Source organism: Psammomys obesus, unplaced genomic scaffold (assembly GCF_907164565.1).
Source record: "Psammomys obesus unplaced genomic scaffold, mPsaObe1.curated_primary_1811, whole genome shotgun sequence".
In the NCBI taxonomy this organism is placed as follows: Eukaryota; Metazoa; Chordata; class Mammalia; order Rodentia; family Muridae; genus Psammomys; species Psammomys obesus.
Genome location: NW_026596109.1, coordinates 9,796,987 through 9,809,453, shown reverse-complemented (window position 1 = coordinate 9,809,453; position 12,467 = coordinate 9,796,987). Strand labels below are relative to the sequence as shown.

Genomic DNA, 12,467 nt, shown 5'->3' with positions numbered 1-12,467 from the left:
CATTCTCAAAATGAGGTATGTTGTTTTTTGCGCCCAGCCCCTTTCGCTCCCAGCAGGCCCTGCGCGGGGAAAGATGGCGGCGTCCATGTAGAAAGGTCTTCTGGAAACCTAGGCGGTATGGCGTTGGCGTCCGGGCCCGCTCTGCGAGCACTAGCTGGCTCTAGGAGGCTCGGCCTTGGCGGCTGCGGAGCCCCGAAACGCGGGGCGTACGAGTGGGGTGTGCGCTCCGCGCAGAAGCCCAAGCCTCGACACCTGCACCGGGTACACGAGATCCCGGGGCTGGAGCCCATTACCTATGAGGGGAAGATGCATTTCGTCCCGTGGCTGGCGCAGCCGATCTTCCCGCCGTGGGAACCTGGCTGGAACAACCCATGGCTCCACCGCCGCCCGGCACCGATCCACGAGCATCAATTGTACAAGGACCAGCCTTGCTACATCTTTCACCAGCGTTGCCGACTCCTTGAGGGTGAGGCCGCAGGACAAACGGGCGGAGACCGTGTTCTCTATCCAGCACTGACCCCAAGGCTGGGGTCACGGTTTCTTCCTCTGCGAAGTAGAACCAGAATAACATCCATCTTCTAAGAGTTGTCGGGATCAAGTGGGATATAAAGGGCAATGTTTGTGAGAGAGAGCAATGGGGAATGGGAGCCTCATTTCACAGGCTCGCCAGCTGCAGACAGAGAGATGATAGTGAAGCCAGGTCTACAGGGCTAGTTTCCTAGGTCAGTGTCTTTTGTTAAAGGTCTGGGATTGTTTTCAAAAAAGGGATTTGCACCCAAAAGGCTACCCACTTAGGGGCCCGTCACTCTTAAAAGCAGATCACAATGTCTTGAGCCTATTGCAGAGTTCCAGCCTGATCTACAGAGTGAATTCTAAGACAGCCAGGGCTGCATGGAGAAACCCTGTGTCAAACCCCTTCCCCCCAAATGTCTTGAGCCAAAACCAATCTGTTTCTCGAGAGTAGCTTCTGGAATTATTTTCCGGAGTTGACCATTAAGAGTGCCTTTCTTCTTCACCCACATCAGCATGAGGAGAGGGCAGATCCTAAAAACAAAAACAGTTGAGGTATGTGAGAGTATTTTCCAAAGGATAACTAGAAAATGAATAGATCTAACAGGTTTAGAGCTAAACTAAGAGAATCAATTATAAGTTTGGAAAAAAATCAATAACCTTAGGCCAGCCTCCTAAAATGCCCACTCCTGCAAGCTGATTTTTCTAGCCATTAGCCATTTTCAGTGCACTCAGAAGGTGCTGTGAAGGCTCTCACATGGCATGACTCCTTAGTGGAACCCTGGTCTTTTTTTGTTTGTTTGTTTGTTCAGATTGTACTCATTGAACTAGCCTGAGAATGTATCTCCTCTTCTACACCTTCTCAAGTTACAGAGAGGTCTTATAAAGTTACAATAAACCTTGCAAGACATGGGCCTGGGAAGCTGATTGGGATTATGGAGAGAGTGAACTGTAGGGTAGACAGGTTCAGTTTCTCCTTTTACCTTCATCACCTTAAAGATAAGCGACTAGAAGCAAACTCCTCTATTTGTCCAAATTTCCCCCTTCCTGTCATAAACTCCCATCTAATTTATAGGTCCATTCGTGATACAGAAGTGACATTCAGTAAATGGCAGCTCTGAATACTGCATCTTCTGTGTATGTGCTAGAGAACGATGAAACTCGGCTCTGGGATTGCTAGCAGTAAGCATCGCAGAGCTGGGGTCAGCTGATCAGGCAGCTGCCTTTTTGTAAATAAAGTTTTACTGGGATACAACCATGTACACATACCAATTACTGCCCCTAGCTGCACTTGTGGACCAATAGCAGAATTGAGTGGCTTTACTGGACTCAGACCTAACAAATGAGAAACATTTGGTATGCTTGGGTTTTTCTAGTCGGTGTTTGGATGCGGATTACTGAAAGGATTCTAAGTGAAGGGCTGCCCTCCACCAAACTGGCCTCACAGCTTTGGTTTGTCTGCCTGGAGGGGGTCAGCAGGGAATGCAGCTGCCTTGAGCATAGTTTGAACCCCTGTTATGGCTGGCATTCATTCCCATATCGACTCACTCTTCCTGTCACCATTCCTGAAGTTGAGTTGTAATCTGGATCTATGTTTCACTTTTGGTTTTGTTCCTCAGATGTCTCAAAACAAACCCAGCCCTCTCTTGAGGCAGCCTTTTCTGCATGGTGCTACCTGGCAGGCATGAACATCACTTCCTGAGTTGTCTTCTCTCTCTCTCTCTCTCTCTCTCTCTCTCTCTCTCTCTCTCTCTCTTTTTGGTTGTCCCAAAGGTATGAAGCAGGCACTCTGGCTTACTAAGACCAAGTTAATAGAAGGCCTTCCCAAGAAAGTACTAAATATTGTTGATGATCCCGCGAATCACGTAGAAAACCAAGATGAACGAGTTCTAGATATCATCTCTCATGCCCGTCTCTGGCACTCCACTGAGGACATTCCCAAGAGAGAGACCTATTGGTGAGTTCCCTCCAAGTAAGATAGCTTTCCAGTTGAGGAGTACTAGAGTTAAGTGTTGCTTTAAGTCTCCAATTTTTCTTTCCCCTCCAAGCCCAGTCATTGTGAACAGCCTCATACAGCTGTGTAAGTCCCAGATTTGCAAGCACCCTTCTTTGGCCAGGCGGATCTCTGCCCAAAAGTACTACTTGTGCACCACTTGGAACCGAGGTTAGTCATTCTGTATACCAGAAGGCCTTGCTGGGCTTTGTGTTTGTTGTTCGTTTAAACTCTCTTCTGCTCTCAGCCCCACCATCAACCCCCCGCCCCAACCCCCTCCGTTCTGCTCCTGCCACATACTGTGGGTTCAGAAGCACCTACTAGGGTCTCGCCACATAGCACTGGCTGTCCTCAGACTTGTGACCCTCTGTTCCGCACCACCATGCCCAGCTTCTGAGACTTTCTTCACCTGTTGACAGCTGACTGTATCCATTGAGTACCTGCAGTACGCTTGGGATTGTCCAAACGCCGAAGACAGGGAAACAATCAAATGCATTGGTATCTGCCCTCTCCACACTCAGCAGCTTTCTTTCCCTTTCCATGTCGGCATAGCTGCTGGAGTTCTCACAACGCAGCAAGTCCTTTTTGTGTTCCCATCGTTGGAAACCCAGCGTTATCGTTTACCATGGGATGCAAGGCCCTCCAGGCTGTGGCCTCCACCTCGCCCAAGCCCTGCCACCTGTTCTGCTGCCCCCTTGCCACATCCCTGAGTTTGTCACAGCCCTTTAGTGGCCAGCTTCCCCACCTGTTCGCTTTTGAACATGCTCTGTGCCTGGCAGCGCACGCTGATGTTTCAGACGGCAGTGGCAGCCCAGGTGTTCTAAGTGATAGACTTGTGGAGCGAGGAAACCAGCTGTGGAATTCCTGGGACTTGGGATGTCCGTCTGATCAGGTTTCCTCATTTCCCCCCTCTGCACACCGACTTCTGGCAAAGAGTCAGCCTGGCAGAGGTAATGGCACCACTAAGGAAATTAGTGCACCTCATTAATGGAGAGTATTCGTTGGCCCACTGTCAAGTATTACCTCTAATTAAACTGCCCCGTTTTGAGCTGTCACTGGAGGAGGGATGTGGAGGGAATTGAATTAGAAACCACACTAGAGTGATCTGTGGGGAGAATCTAAAACCCAGGGTTAGGAGAGGTCCAGGCACATTTGTTAGAGGAAACAGGAAGTGCCTTAGGAAACCAATATCTTGAGGTGCATTTACTGCAGAATTTATCCATTTGCAGATGTGGCGTACATTTTTTTTTTAACGTATCTTGCGAGACTTCACTCTAATGAAATGACAGTGCTGTTGACCAAACCAGTTTCTCATCTTTCGACAGCCCTAATCTATTCCCTTCACACTGAGACTTGACTCTGTCTGAAAAACCAGGCACCTGCAGAGGGCAGTGCCACTCAGAGCCACTCAGGTGCTGACAACAGTCTTTCCAAACACGCTTTGTCTGGCGGTGGCATGTGGCTTCCCATGGGAACAGTGTAGATGACATCTCCACACATTCACAACGGGCTTACTGATTAGTTAGCTGTGTTTTCCCGTGACCACCTGTATCCCTATGGAGTACACATGCTAATCCAACTTACCCAAGGCTCCCTGATCTGCCTGGCTCTTCTCAATCTGTTGTTAAGAAGACTCTGGCCCTTTGCCTGGGTTTGAGCCATCCCCCCTTTGCCCCTGCTCATAGCATGTCTCTCTCCGTGCCTCTTATTCTCCAACGTCAGCTCCAAGCCTCCCTGCTTTGCTCCTCCGGCTTTTGCGTGCTGCGTCTTCATTTTTAGTGCCAGAGTGTTCCCACCAGAGACATGGTCATGACTTAGATGGCATGAGAGGATGGCATTGGACTTCTAGTGGCCAGAGGTGGGGCTGCTGCTGAACACGTACATGCACGGTACAGCCCCTGGAGAAGTAGCTGATCCCAGAAGAGACCCACCCTCTCCCTCCTCAGATACCTTTGTGGTTGTGTTTGGTTCAGCCTTACTGTGTAGCCCCGGCTGGCCATGAGCTCACTGAGGGCTACCTGCCTCTGTCCCCAAGCGCATCCTCAGCTGCCCAGTTTTAAGGTTTTGCTTCCTCCAGGAGGTGCGCTGGGCTTTGCAGAAGGCTCTATGTGTGCTTGCCGCAGCAGCGCTTCTCTTCTGAAGGGCTTCTCGAGGGCAAAGGGCAACTCTGCCTTAGTTTTGGGTCCTGGCCTGGAGCTGGTGCTTGGGAAGATGGAGGAGCCTCAGGGTTTATCAGAAGAGTACCCGGGGAGGAGAATGTTCTAGTTCCTCATCTCTCAGGGGCTCAGGATTAATGCCCTAATACCATATGTGTGACCAGGGCATACAGTCGTCCATATGGTCATCCGGAGAACCTGTAGCAGACCTGGCCTTGAGGATTGTGGGTGAGGAAAGCCTCATACAGCAAGAGCTGTAAAGAGACAAAGTTAGACTAATCACCTTTTCCCCATTTTAGAGTCTCTTCTCCTTCAGGTCCGAGGTACTAGTGGTGCCATACTGAGTGCCAAGGATCCGCTGCCCACCATTGCCTCCCCAGAGGAGGTCGAAGCTACCAGAAGTCATGTTCTGGAAAACTTCTATCCCATCTCTCCTACCATTGACCTTCAGGAATGCCATGTTTATGATGTGAAGGATGACTCAGGTGAGGAGCAGAGCCTTGGATTTGCAGCAGTACAGACATAAGGGACTTAACTAACTTTTTAAATTTTTTTTATTTATTTCTTTTTAAGGAAAAGCTATTTTAACAGTTCTGGGTGTTGGCACCACAAGTGTCTTCTAGAGGTTATATGACAGCCCATGCTTCTTTTTCTTTTTTTTTAAAAGATTCATTATGTATACAATGTTCTGCCTGCTTGTACACCTGTATACCAGAAGAGGGCACCAGATCCCATTATAGATGGATATGAGCCACCATGTGGTTGCTGGGAATTGAACTCAGGACCTTTGGAAGGGCAGCCAGTGCTCTCAACCTCTGAGCCATTCTCTCCAGCCCCCAGCTCATGCTTCTCAACTCTTAATCTTCTGTAGTTTATGTTAAGGAATCATTTCCTCCCGGAGGTGCTGAACTTCCAGCCTCAATCTGTGACTTTTCTTTTGTGTTCTCATGGTCCCTGAGTCACCCTGGACCTTGCCACATCTCTGTGCTTGGATGTGATTGACTTTCCTATCTGGTTCCCCTCTAGAGTGTAAAAGCCTTGCAGGCAGCAGCGGGCTCCACTTGGGCTCTCCTTGCTTCCTTCCCTGGGCTTGGAGTGAAATGTGTGCTGGGCGTCCACACGCTGCAGAGTGGAGCAGCCTGAAGGGCCAGGGCCTGCAAGAAAGTCTGGTCACTCAACTAGCACTCTTCTCCAGGTTTTTCAGAGCCCATCATGTCCCCAGGGTTTTCCTCCTTCATCTCTGCCGACACTCACTGGTTCCAGGCGCTTACTCTTGAAGCCCCCAGTCCAGCAGAGATTTGTTTATAGCCACTCAGAAGAGGTTCATGACCTGACACTGTCATGTCTGAAGTGAACAGGCACTAAATTGAAGTTGTGAGGTACAAGGCAAACCATTTGTTACTTACTAATAGTAGAGTCCTGACGTCTGCCTTCTCTTTAACAATCACAGCTTTTAGTATCACTGTTGGCTGTGCACTTGGATGAGAGCAAATGGATGGAGTTAGAATGTGTGTGTAGGGAGCACCTGTACAGGTTGGCAAGCATTTTCGGGAAGGAGCCAAACAGTAAGATTTAGAGCATTCTGGATTTTCCAGGCACCTTGGCTTCCTTTCTCAGCCCCTCAGTAGCCATCCATAGATCTGTGAGCATGACCTTGTCTTAGTATCCCTTCAAGTCCTCAGTCCCTGAGCCACAGTCAGGGGAACTCTCCTGGGGCTCTGTGGCAGGCTGGTGAGTCTGTGTCACCTCACCCCTCCTGTCTGTTCTCTTGCAGGATTCCTGGAAGGCTATCCTTACCCTCATCCCCACACCTTGTATTTTCTGGAGAACGCCAATTTAAAGCCACACCGCTTTCTCCCAGAACAGCTAAGGGCCAAGATGCTCCTGTTTGCCTTCGCGAATGCCTTGGCTCAGGCCAGGCTCCTTTATGGGGTATGTGTGTGGAGAAGACCATGGAATTGCTTTCTGTGTGGTTGGCCTGTGTAAAGTCTACTTCCAGGAAGAATGAGTGGGCACTGACTTTGAGTTTGATGGAGGGATCTCAGGGAAATGGACTTCCGCTTGTAGCAACCAGGTGGCCTCTCCTGGGAGCTGACACGGCTTATACTTTGTCCAGAAACAGTGGGCCTCTGGGTGTCATTTAGAGCTCCACTCTCCAGTATGCCATAGGACCAGGGAACCAGCCACTTCACCCTGTGTTTCCCAACAGGAAGTGTGGAGAAAGGGCAGGAACAAGGCACACCCTACTCAGAAGCCTATGGATGCCTGGGTTCCACAATCTAGTCTGCTCTGCAGGGTCAGAACCAGCGCTCACAGCACCATCAGGAGGCCCAGGAAGTGACGGCCCAGGCAGTTCACTACTCAGAGACCCAAGATGCCACTTGGTGGTAGCCCTCCATATTAAGAGGAAGTCCCAAGACCTAGGTGGTGGAGAGTGGAGGCGGAATGGTTGTCCCAGAGCGCTGTCTCTGGATGAGGAAAAGGCCTGGTGGGGGTATAGGGGTGGGAACACGCGGTGTGTTTCTGAGGGCTCCTGCTCTTCTCCCGGGTCTCCATTAGAACCTAAGGCCCAAAGCCCTCCTGGGAGTGGCACAATTCAGATTTCCCTCCATCTTGCCTGGTCTAGGTGTCAGCAGGTTGGGGCTTGGTTGGCGGCATGAGAGGGCGGTAGAATGAACTGCCGTTGAGCACAGTTTTTGACCACCTGACACATCCCTCATAGTAACAAACTATTGACATTAGTGGTTCTCAAGACACAGTTCTGGAGGAGCATTGGGACCTTCTGCGGGAACTAGATGGACAGGTACTTCCCAGACCCACTGAATCGGAAGTTCTGAGGTGGGACTCAGCAGTCAGTCTTTTAAAAAGCCCTCTAGGTGAGGCTGGCGCAAGCTTGCATTTGGAAACTCTGCTCTGAAGTTTGAGGACTGCCCACATGGCTTGTCCTTTGAACAACCCTGTGTGGCAGGTGCTGCTCGCCTCACTTTGTGGATGAAGAGGCAGGCTCAGCAAGGCTAACTTGCTGTACGCTCCCGATCATACAGCCGAGAGCCTTCGAGTGTGCTAGGGATAGTCAGTGGCAGAGAGCCTTTCCAGCCCGTTCGAGGCCCTGGGTTCCGTCCCCAGCATGGTAAGAAACAGAACCAGAAAGATTAGCAGTTATGGCTCTTCATGTGGCCCTTATGTCTTAAAAGCGGGAGGGAAGGTGGGCAGCTGAGTACTTCGCTCGCTGTATACTTCCTGAACTCTAAGATAAGGTACATCACCCACGATCCCACAGCTTCTGAGTGGGAAAGCAGAGCTTGAGCTGTGATTCCTACAGCTTTGCAAGGACTTGCTGCCTGCAGGTTAGGCAGAGGAAGGAAGCAGCCGCTTGCCCTGTGCCAGGCCCACAGGCTCAGGGTAGTCTGGCAGCCAGTGCCAGAAGGGCCTAGGTAGCGCTGATGACTAATTGCTATCCAGTTAGACAGGAGAAGCAGCCTCTCCCACTCTCTCCAGGTACAAATCATTCCTGGGGCTGCAAAGTTGAGCAGTTATGGGAAGAGGCTCCATGTAAAAGGTAAAATTGCTGAGAAATTTATGTACTACCTGCAGTTTTATTGATCTGTGGAGGGAGATAAGAGTCAGTACAGAATCCCAGCTAACACTTGCAGGTGCTTCTCTTTATTTATTTCTCGTGCAGCTAAGAACAGGTATTTATAAGACCAGCAGCTCTGGTGTGTCGCACACTTAGGACTTCCATTAGCTAGTCCTAAAGTCAGGTGAACCCTGGAGGCAAGGCGGCAGGAGTTTTGCATCAGGGATGCCCTGCGTCTTGGGGTTCAGCTGTGGGGTCTTTGGCCTGGATCAATACAAAGTAGGCCAAGGCAAGCCATAGAGTTACCGGACAGGAACACTTAAGAACAGAAGGGACAGTGCTGTCAGATATGCTGGGTCCCCAGGTGTGCACAGGAACCATGGGGTGACCTGACAGCTCATGCCTCAGGCTGCCCTTGAACAAAGCTGCCCAAACCTCAGCTTCTTTGTGAAGCGGGAGTATGTGAGAGTAGCGAGTGGGAAGCAGGCGTGGGGCCCGGCGTTTGGGTGAGCTCCCGTTCAGCTTTCAGGAGTACCAGTGACGCCAGGCCCACGAGAACACAGCAGATGGCGACTTGTCTGCGGTCTCCAGGATCTCAGAGGTCATAGAGGTCATAGAGACCTCAGACAAGTCGGGTTACCTGGTTGGGTCTGCCTCCTCATCTGTCAGACGGAGTGAGACCCGAGTGGTAGGCCTGGTCACAAACTTCCAGGTTAGCCTTTGCTAGCTGATGGCACTCTTGTCTTATCAGCTGAGGCAGAGGTGCGAGGGATCCCTACCCCTAACCTCCCAGCTCACCTGCCTGAACTTCAAGGCTTGCCCAGTAGTCGCCCCTGCGCTGTGGGAGTTACTACTGGAATTGCAGAACAGGTTTCTAGGGCCTTGAGGCAGAGAAGACTGGGCTAGGTGAGGGGAGGCCAGTCTAAACGAGGGGAGGCCAGGATAGGTGAAGGAAGGCCTGTCTGGGTAAGGGGAGGGGAGGCTGGGCTATAAGGGGAGGCTGGGCTATGGACTGTGAACTCTTCCTTTGGCCCTACCTGCTGTGAGGTGAAGCCAGAAAAAGGAAGCAGGTGGGTGCTTTAAAGGGTAGACTCGGCTGCCTGGTACGCACGGTTCGCTACACAGCTTGTTTATCTGTCCTCTTAGCACACTGCCAAGGTCTTGGAGCAGCCCATCGTCGTGCAGAGCGTGGGCACTGACGGCCGTGTCTTCCAGTTCCTAGTGTTGCAGTTGAACACCACAGATCTGGCCTCTAATGATGGTGTCAAGAATTTGGCGTGGGTGGACTCGGACCAGCTCCTTTACCGGCACTTCTGGTGTCGCCCAGTCATCAAAAAGAAGGTGGTGGTGGTAAGTCCAGCTGCTCCAGCCTGGAGATGCCAACAGGGCCTCGACTCGTCCCAGCCGGGGTGAGCCTTGTTGGTCGGGCCTGGTCTGCCAGGACGGCCTCTAGGGACTGCACACTCTCACCTGCCTGCCCCGCTCTTTGGGTCCTGCTGTGTCTACTCCCCCACCTGCCCCAGTGCCTTGGGGGGCCCCGTGACAGCACAGTCACATCGCTGCCCTGAAGGCAGGCCCATGAGCACTGCAGCCCCTGCCTGCCATGTGGGCCTCCTCCTGGGCCCCTGCCCCTGCTGCACTCGGGCCTCAGCTGAGAGTCCACCTGGTGTTGGGCAGTGGCAATGGTGGTGTCTACAGCAGCTCAGGCTAGGATGCAGCAAGAGGCACTCAGGGTGAGCTCACAGCACAGGGCCTGTGTGCTCGTGACATTGAGTGGCCTTTCTGTGGTGACTTCTCCAGCCTGTCAGTGTGTTTCTCCCCCTGAAATGCTGTGGGAGTCTGGACCCTTCTCTGACCCCCGCCCGCTCGTGTCATGTGCGGTCAGTAGCTACCCTCATCAGTCACCTCCCGCCAGTCAGTTGCAAGTGTCTCCTCCCTCCTAGGCCTCGGGCTGTCTTCCTCCTAGAGTATGAACTCTGTAGTGAGCTGTTGGCCAGGGCTCCCACTTAACCTCTCTAGTCCCATTTCCTGCCTCTGTGCCCCGCCACTGTAGGCTTGGGTTCCAGTCTTGCCTTTGCCTATATTTGTGCACCTGGACACTGCTCTGTCTAGATCTCCTTCCTTTCCTTTTTCTTCCGGGCTCGGTCCCCGTCCCCTTCCTGTGTGAAAGTCAGTGAGTTAGTCACACACACGAACACCCTTAGTATCCTTGTATTGTCTCTGTATTGAGTCTAGCACCTCTTCTGGTCAGTATTTAAACAACTGATTGGAAGTTCCTTGCGGATAGGAGCCAGATCTACATCCGTCCTGGGCCTCTGGCAGTGAGAGCAGGAGCCTGCAAGCCAGAGTATGGGATTCTTGTCACTTCCTAGTGGTTGGAGTGAGGGGACTTAGGGAGCAGGGCCGTGTCAACAGATGACAGGGAACCCTCTGCCCATCTATAGCACCAGCTCCTTGGTGTCCTTGTTCAGAGAGCTGATGTGGGAGAAAGGCTGTGATTGGCCAGGCACTGATGAGGCTCAGGAGGGTTGCCCGTTTCCTTTGCAGTCCTGAAACCTGGTAGCAGGATCCTAATGGTCTGTGTTTTTTTCCAGGAACCCGTTGGGCCTGTTGATTTCCAGCCAGAGACATTCAGGAAGTTCTTGGCTCTGCACTTGCATGGTGCTGTGTGAGCTAAGAACCTTCTGGGGCCTGACGCCCTCCTACCTTGCTGCCTCTGAAGAGCTTGTGTCCTGCCTGGGATGGCGGGGCCTGGGCCTGGGCGAGCCTCCCACTCCCTCACGGTCTGGTGGTCTCACTGGCAATAAAGAGTGTTTGTGTTGCATTGGTGCCTGCACTGGCGTGAAGCTGTCTGTGAGGGGCCGTGCACAGACCGTGCCTCGAGCTCCTGCCTCCTACAGGTCCTGAAGCAGCTGCGCTTTGCACTCAGGCGCACTCGACTGAGTGGTGCCAGAGTTCCAGTTTTCATGTCTGAACTGCCCACAGAGTTTTGGGCTCTCCCTCCCCATGCCCCGTGCATGTGTTTATGTCTGTCTGTCCCTCTCCCTCTCTTTTTTTCCTTGTTTTTGTTTTGTTTTGGAGAGAGGGTTTCTCTGTACGACAGTCCTGGACTCACTTTGTAGACCAGGCTGGCCTCGAACTCACAGCCTTTGCCTCCCAAATGCTGGGATCGAAGGCATGCGCCACCACACCTGGTCCTTTCATTCTTTGTTTTTGAGACAAGATACTGCTTTGTAGCCAGCCTTGCCTTGAACTTGCTGTCCTCTGACCTTAGCATCAAAGCACTGGGATTTCAGGCATGTGGCATCTCGCTCTGTCCTGCCTTGTTTTTTGCTTGCTTTCTTTCAGAACTAGGGCTGGAACCTGTAGAAAGCACTGTCCACTGAGTCACATCCTGCCCCCTTTCTAATTTTGGAGATTCTAGGTTATCAGTGTTGGCCGTCCTCTCGGCAGGTGCTCTAAACGTGCTGGGTTCTTACAGGAGTTTTCTTTGTAATGTATAAGGGTTCTGTCTGTGTGTGCCTGTGCACCCACGGGCCTAATGCCCAAAGAGGTCAGAAGAGGGCCTCAACTCCCTTAGAGCTGCTTACGGCTGCTTGTGAGCTGCCACGTGCGTGCTGCGAACTGGACCTGCCTCCTCTGGGGAGCAGCACTGTTCGTAACTGCCTGCCGAGCTGTTCAGATTGTGTGCACATTCCGCGGTGACCGCAGAGGCGCTGAGAGTGTTCATGTGCATTCCTAGCTTCCTGGCCAGCTGGCCTCCAAATGATGTTAAGTCCTACTTGACATGGCGCCGTGTACTCAGCAGGGTAGCTGGACGGTAAATGCCGTCAAGAAAAGCACTGTGACGGGATGTGGAGGGCACAGGTCCTTTCGTCCGGGAGAAGCTGCAAGGAGTGGACCACATTCCCACAGCTGATGTTTTGCGTCAGCTTCCCTAGTACACACCTCGGGACAGAGACCCATGTGTGGAAGTTTGGGGGGCGGCTAGCTAGGCCCAGCACCTGTGGGGGCAGGTGGCAGCAGTAGAGACAGAGCTTGCCCAGAGTATCTGTCACACCTGAGGCTTCAGTGGGGTCCCCAGGACCCTGAAGCCACATTGCTCAGACATGGGTGTCTACAGGCACCGGCGGCTTGTCAGATCGCTGGTAACTGCCACTCCCACAGAGGGAAGGGCGGCTCCCTGCGCACTCAGGCTTCCTGCAGGAAGAGCCCTGAGAGCCGCTGGCGC

At 52.2% G+C, this 12,467-nt stretch overlaps 1 protein-coding gene across 1 annotated transcript; it reads left to right on the top strand.

The window, feature by feature from the left end:
- The first annotated feature begins 43 nt into the window (after positions 1–43).
- Positions 44–11,060, top strand: Mrpl37 (mitochondrial ribosomal protein L37). The gene is made up of 7 exons (XM_055628893.1): positions 44–466; positions 2,284–2,467; positions 2,559–2,674; positions 4,959–5,144; positions 6,434–6,591; positions 9,383–9,586; positions 10,831–11,060. Exons 1-7 carry the CDS (start codon positions 118–120, stop codon positions 10,906–10,908), a joined length of 1,275 nt encoding a protein of 424 aa, XP_055484868.1. The 5' UTR covers positions 44–117; the 3' UTR covers positions 10,909–11,060.
- Positions 11,061–12,467: the final 1,407 nt, after the last annotated feature.

Coding starts and splice junctions, on each gene's coding strand:
- Mrpl37 (XM_055628893.1), top strand. CDS start 118: ATGGCGTTGGCGTCCGGGCCCGCTCTGCGAGCACTAGCTGGCTCTAGG. Junction 467..2,283: donor GCGTTGCCGACTCCTTGAGG/GTGAGGCCGCAG, acceptor GTTGTCCCAAAG/GTATGAAGCAGGCACTCTGG. Junction 6,592..9,382: donor AGGCCAGGCTCCTTTATGGG/GTATGTGTGTGG, acceptor CTGTCCTCTTAG/CACACTGCCAAGGTCTTGGA.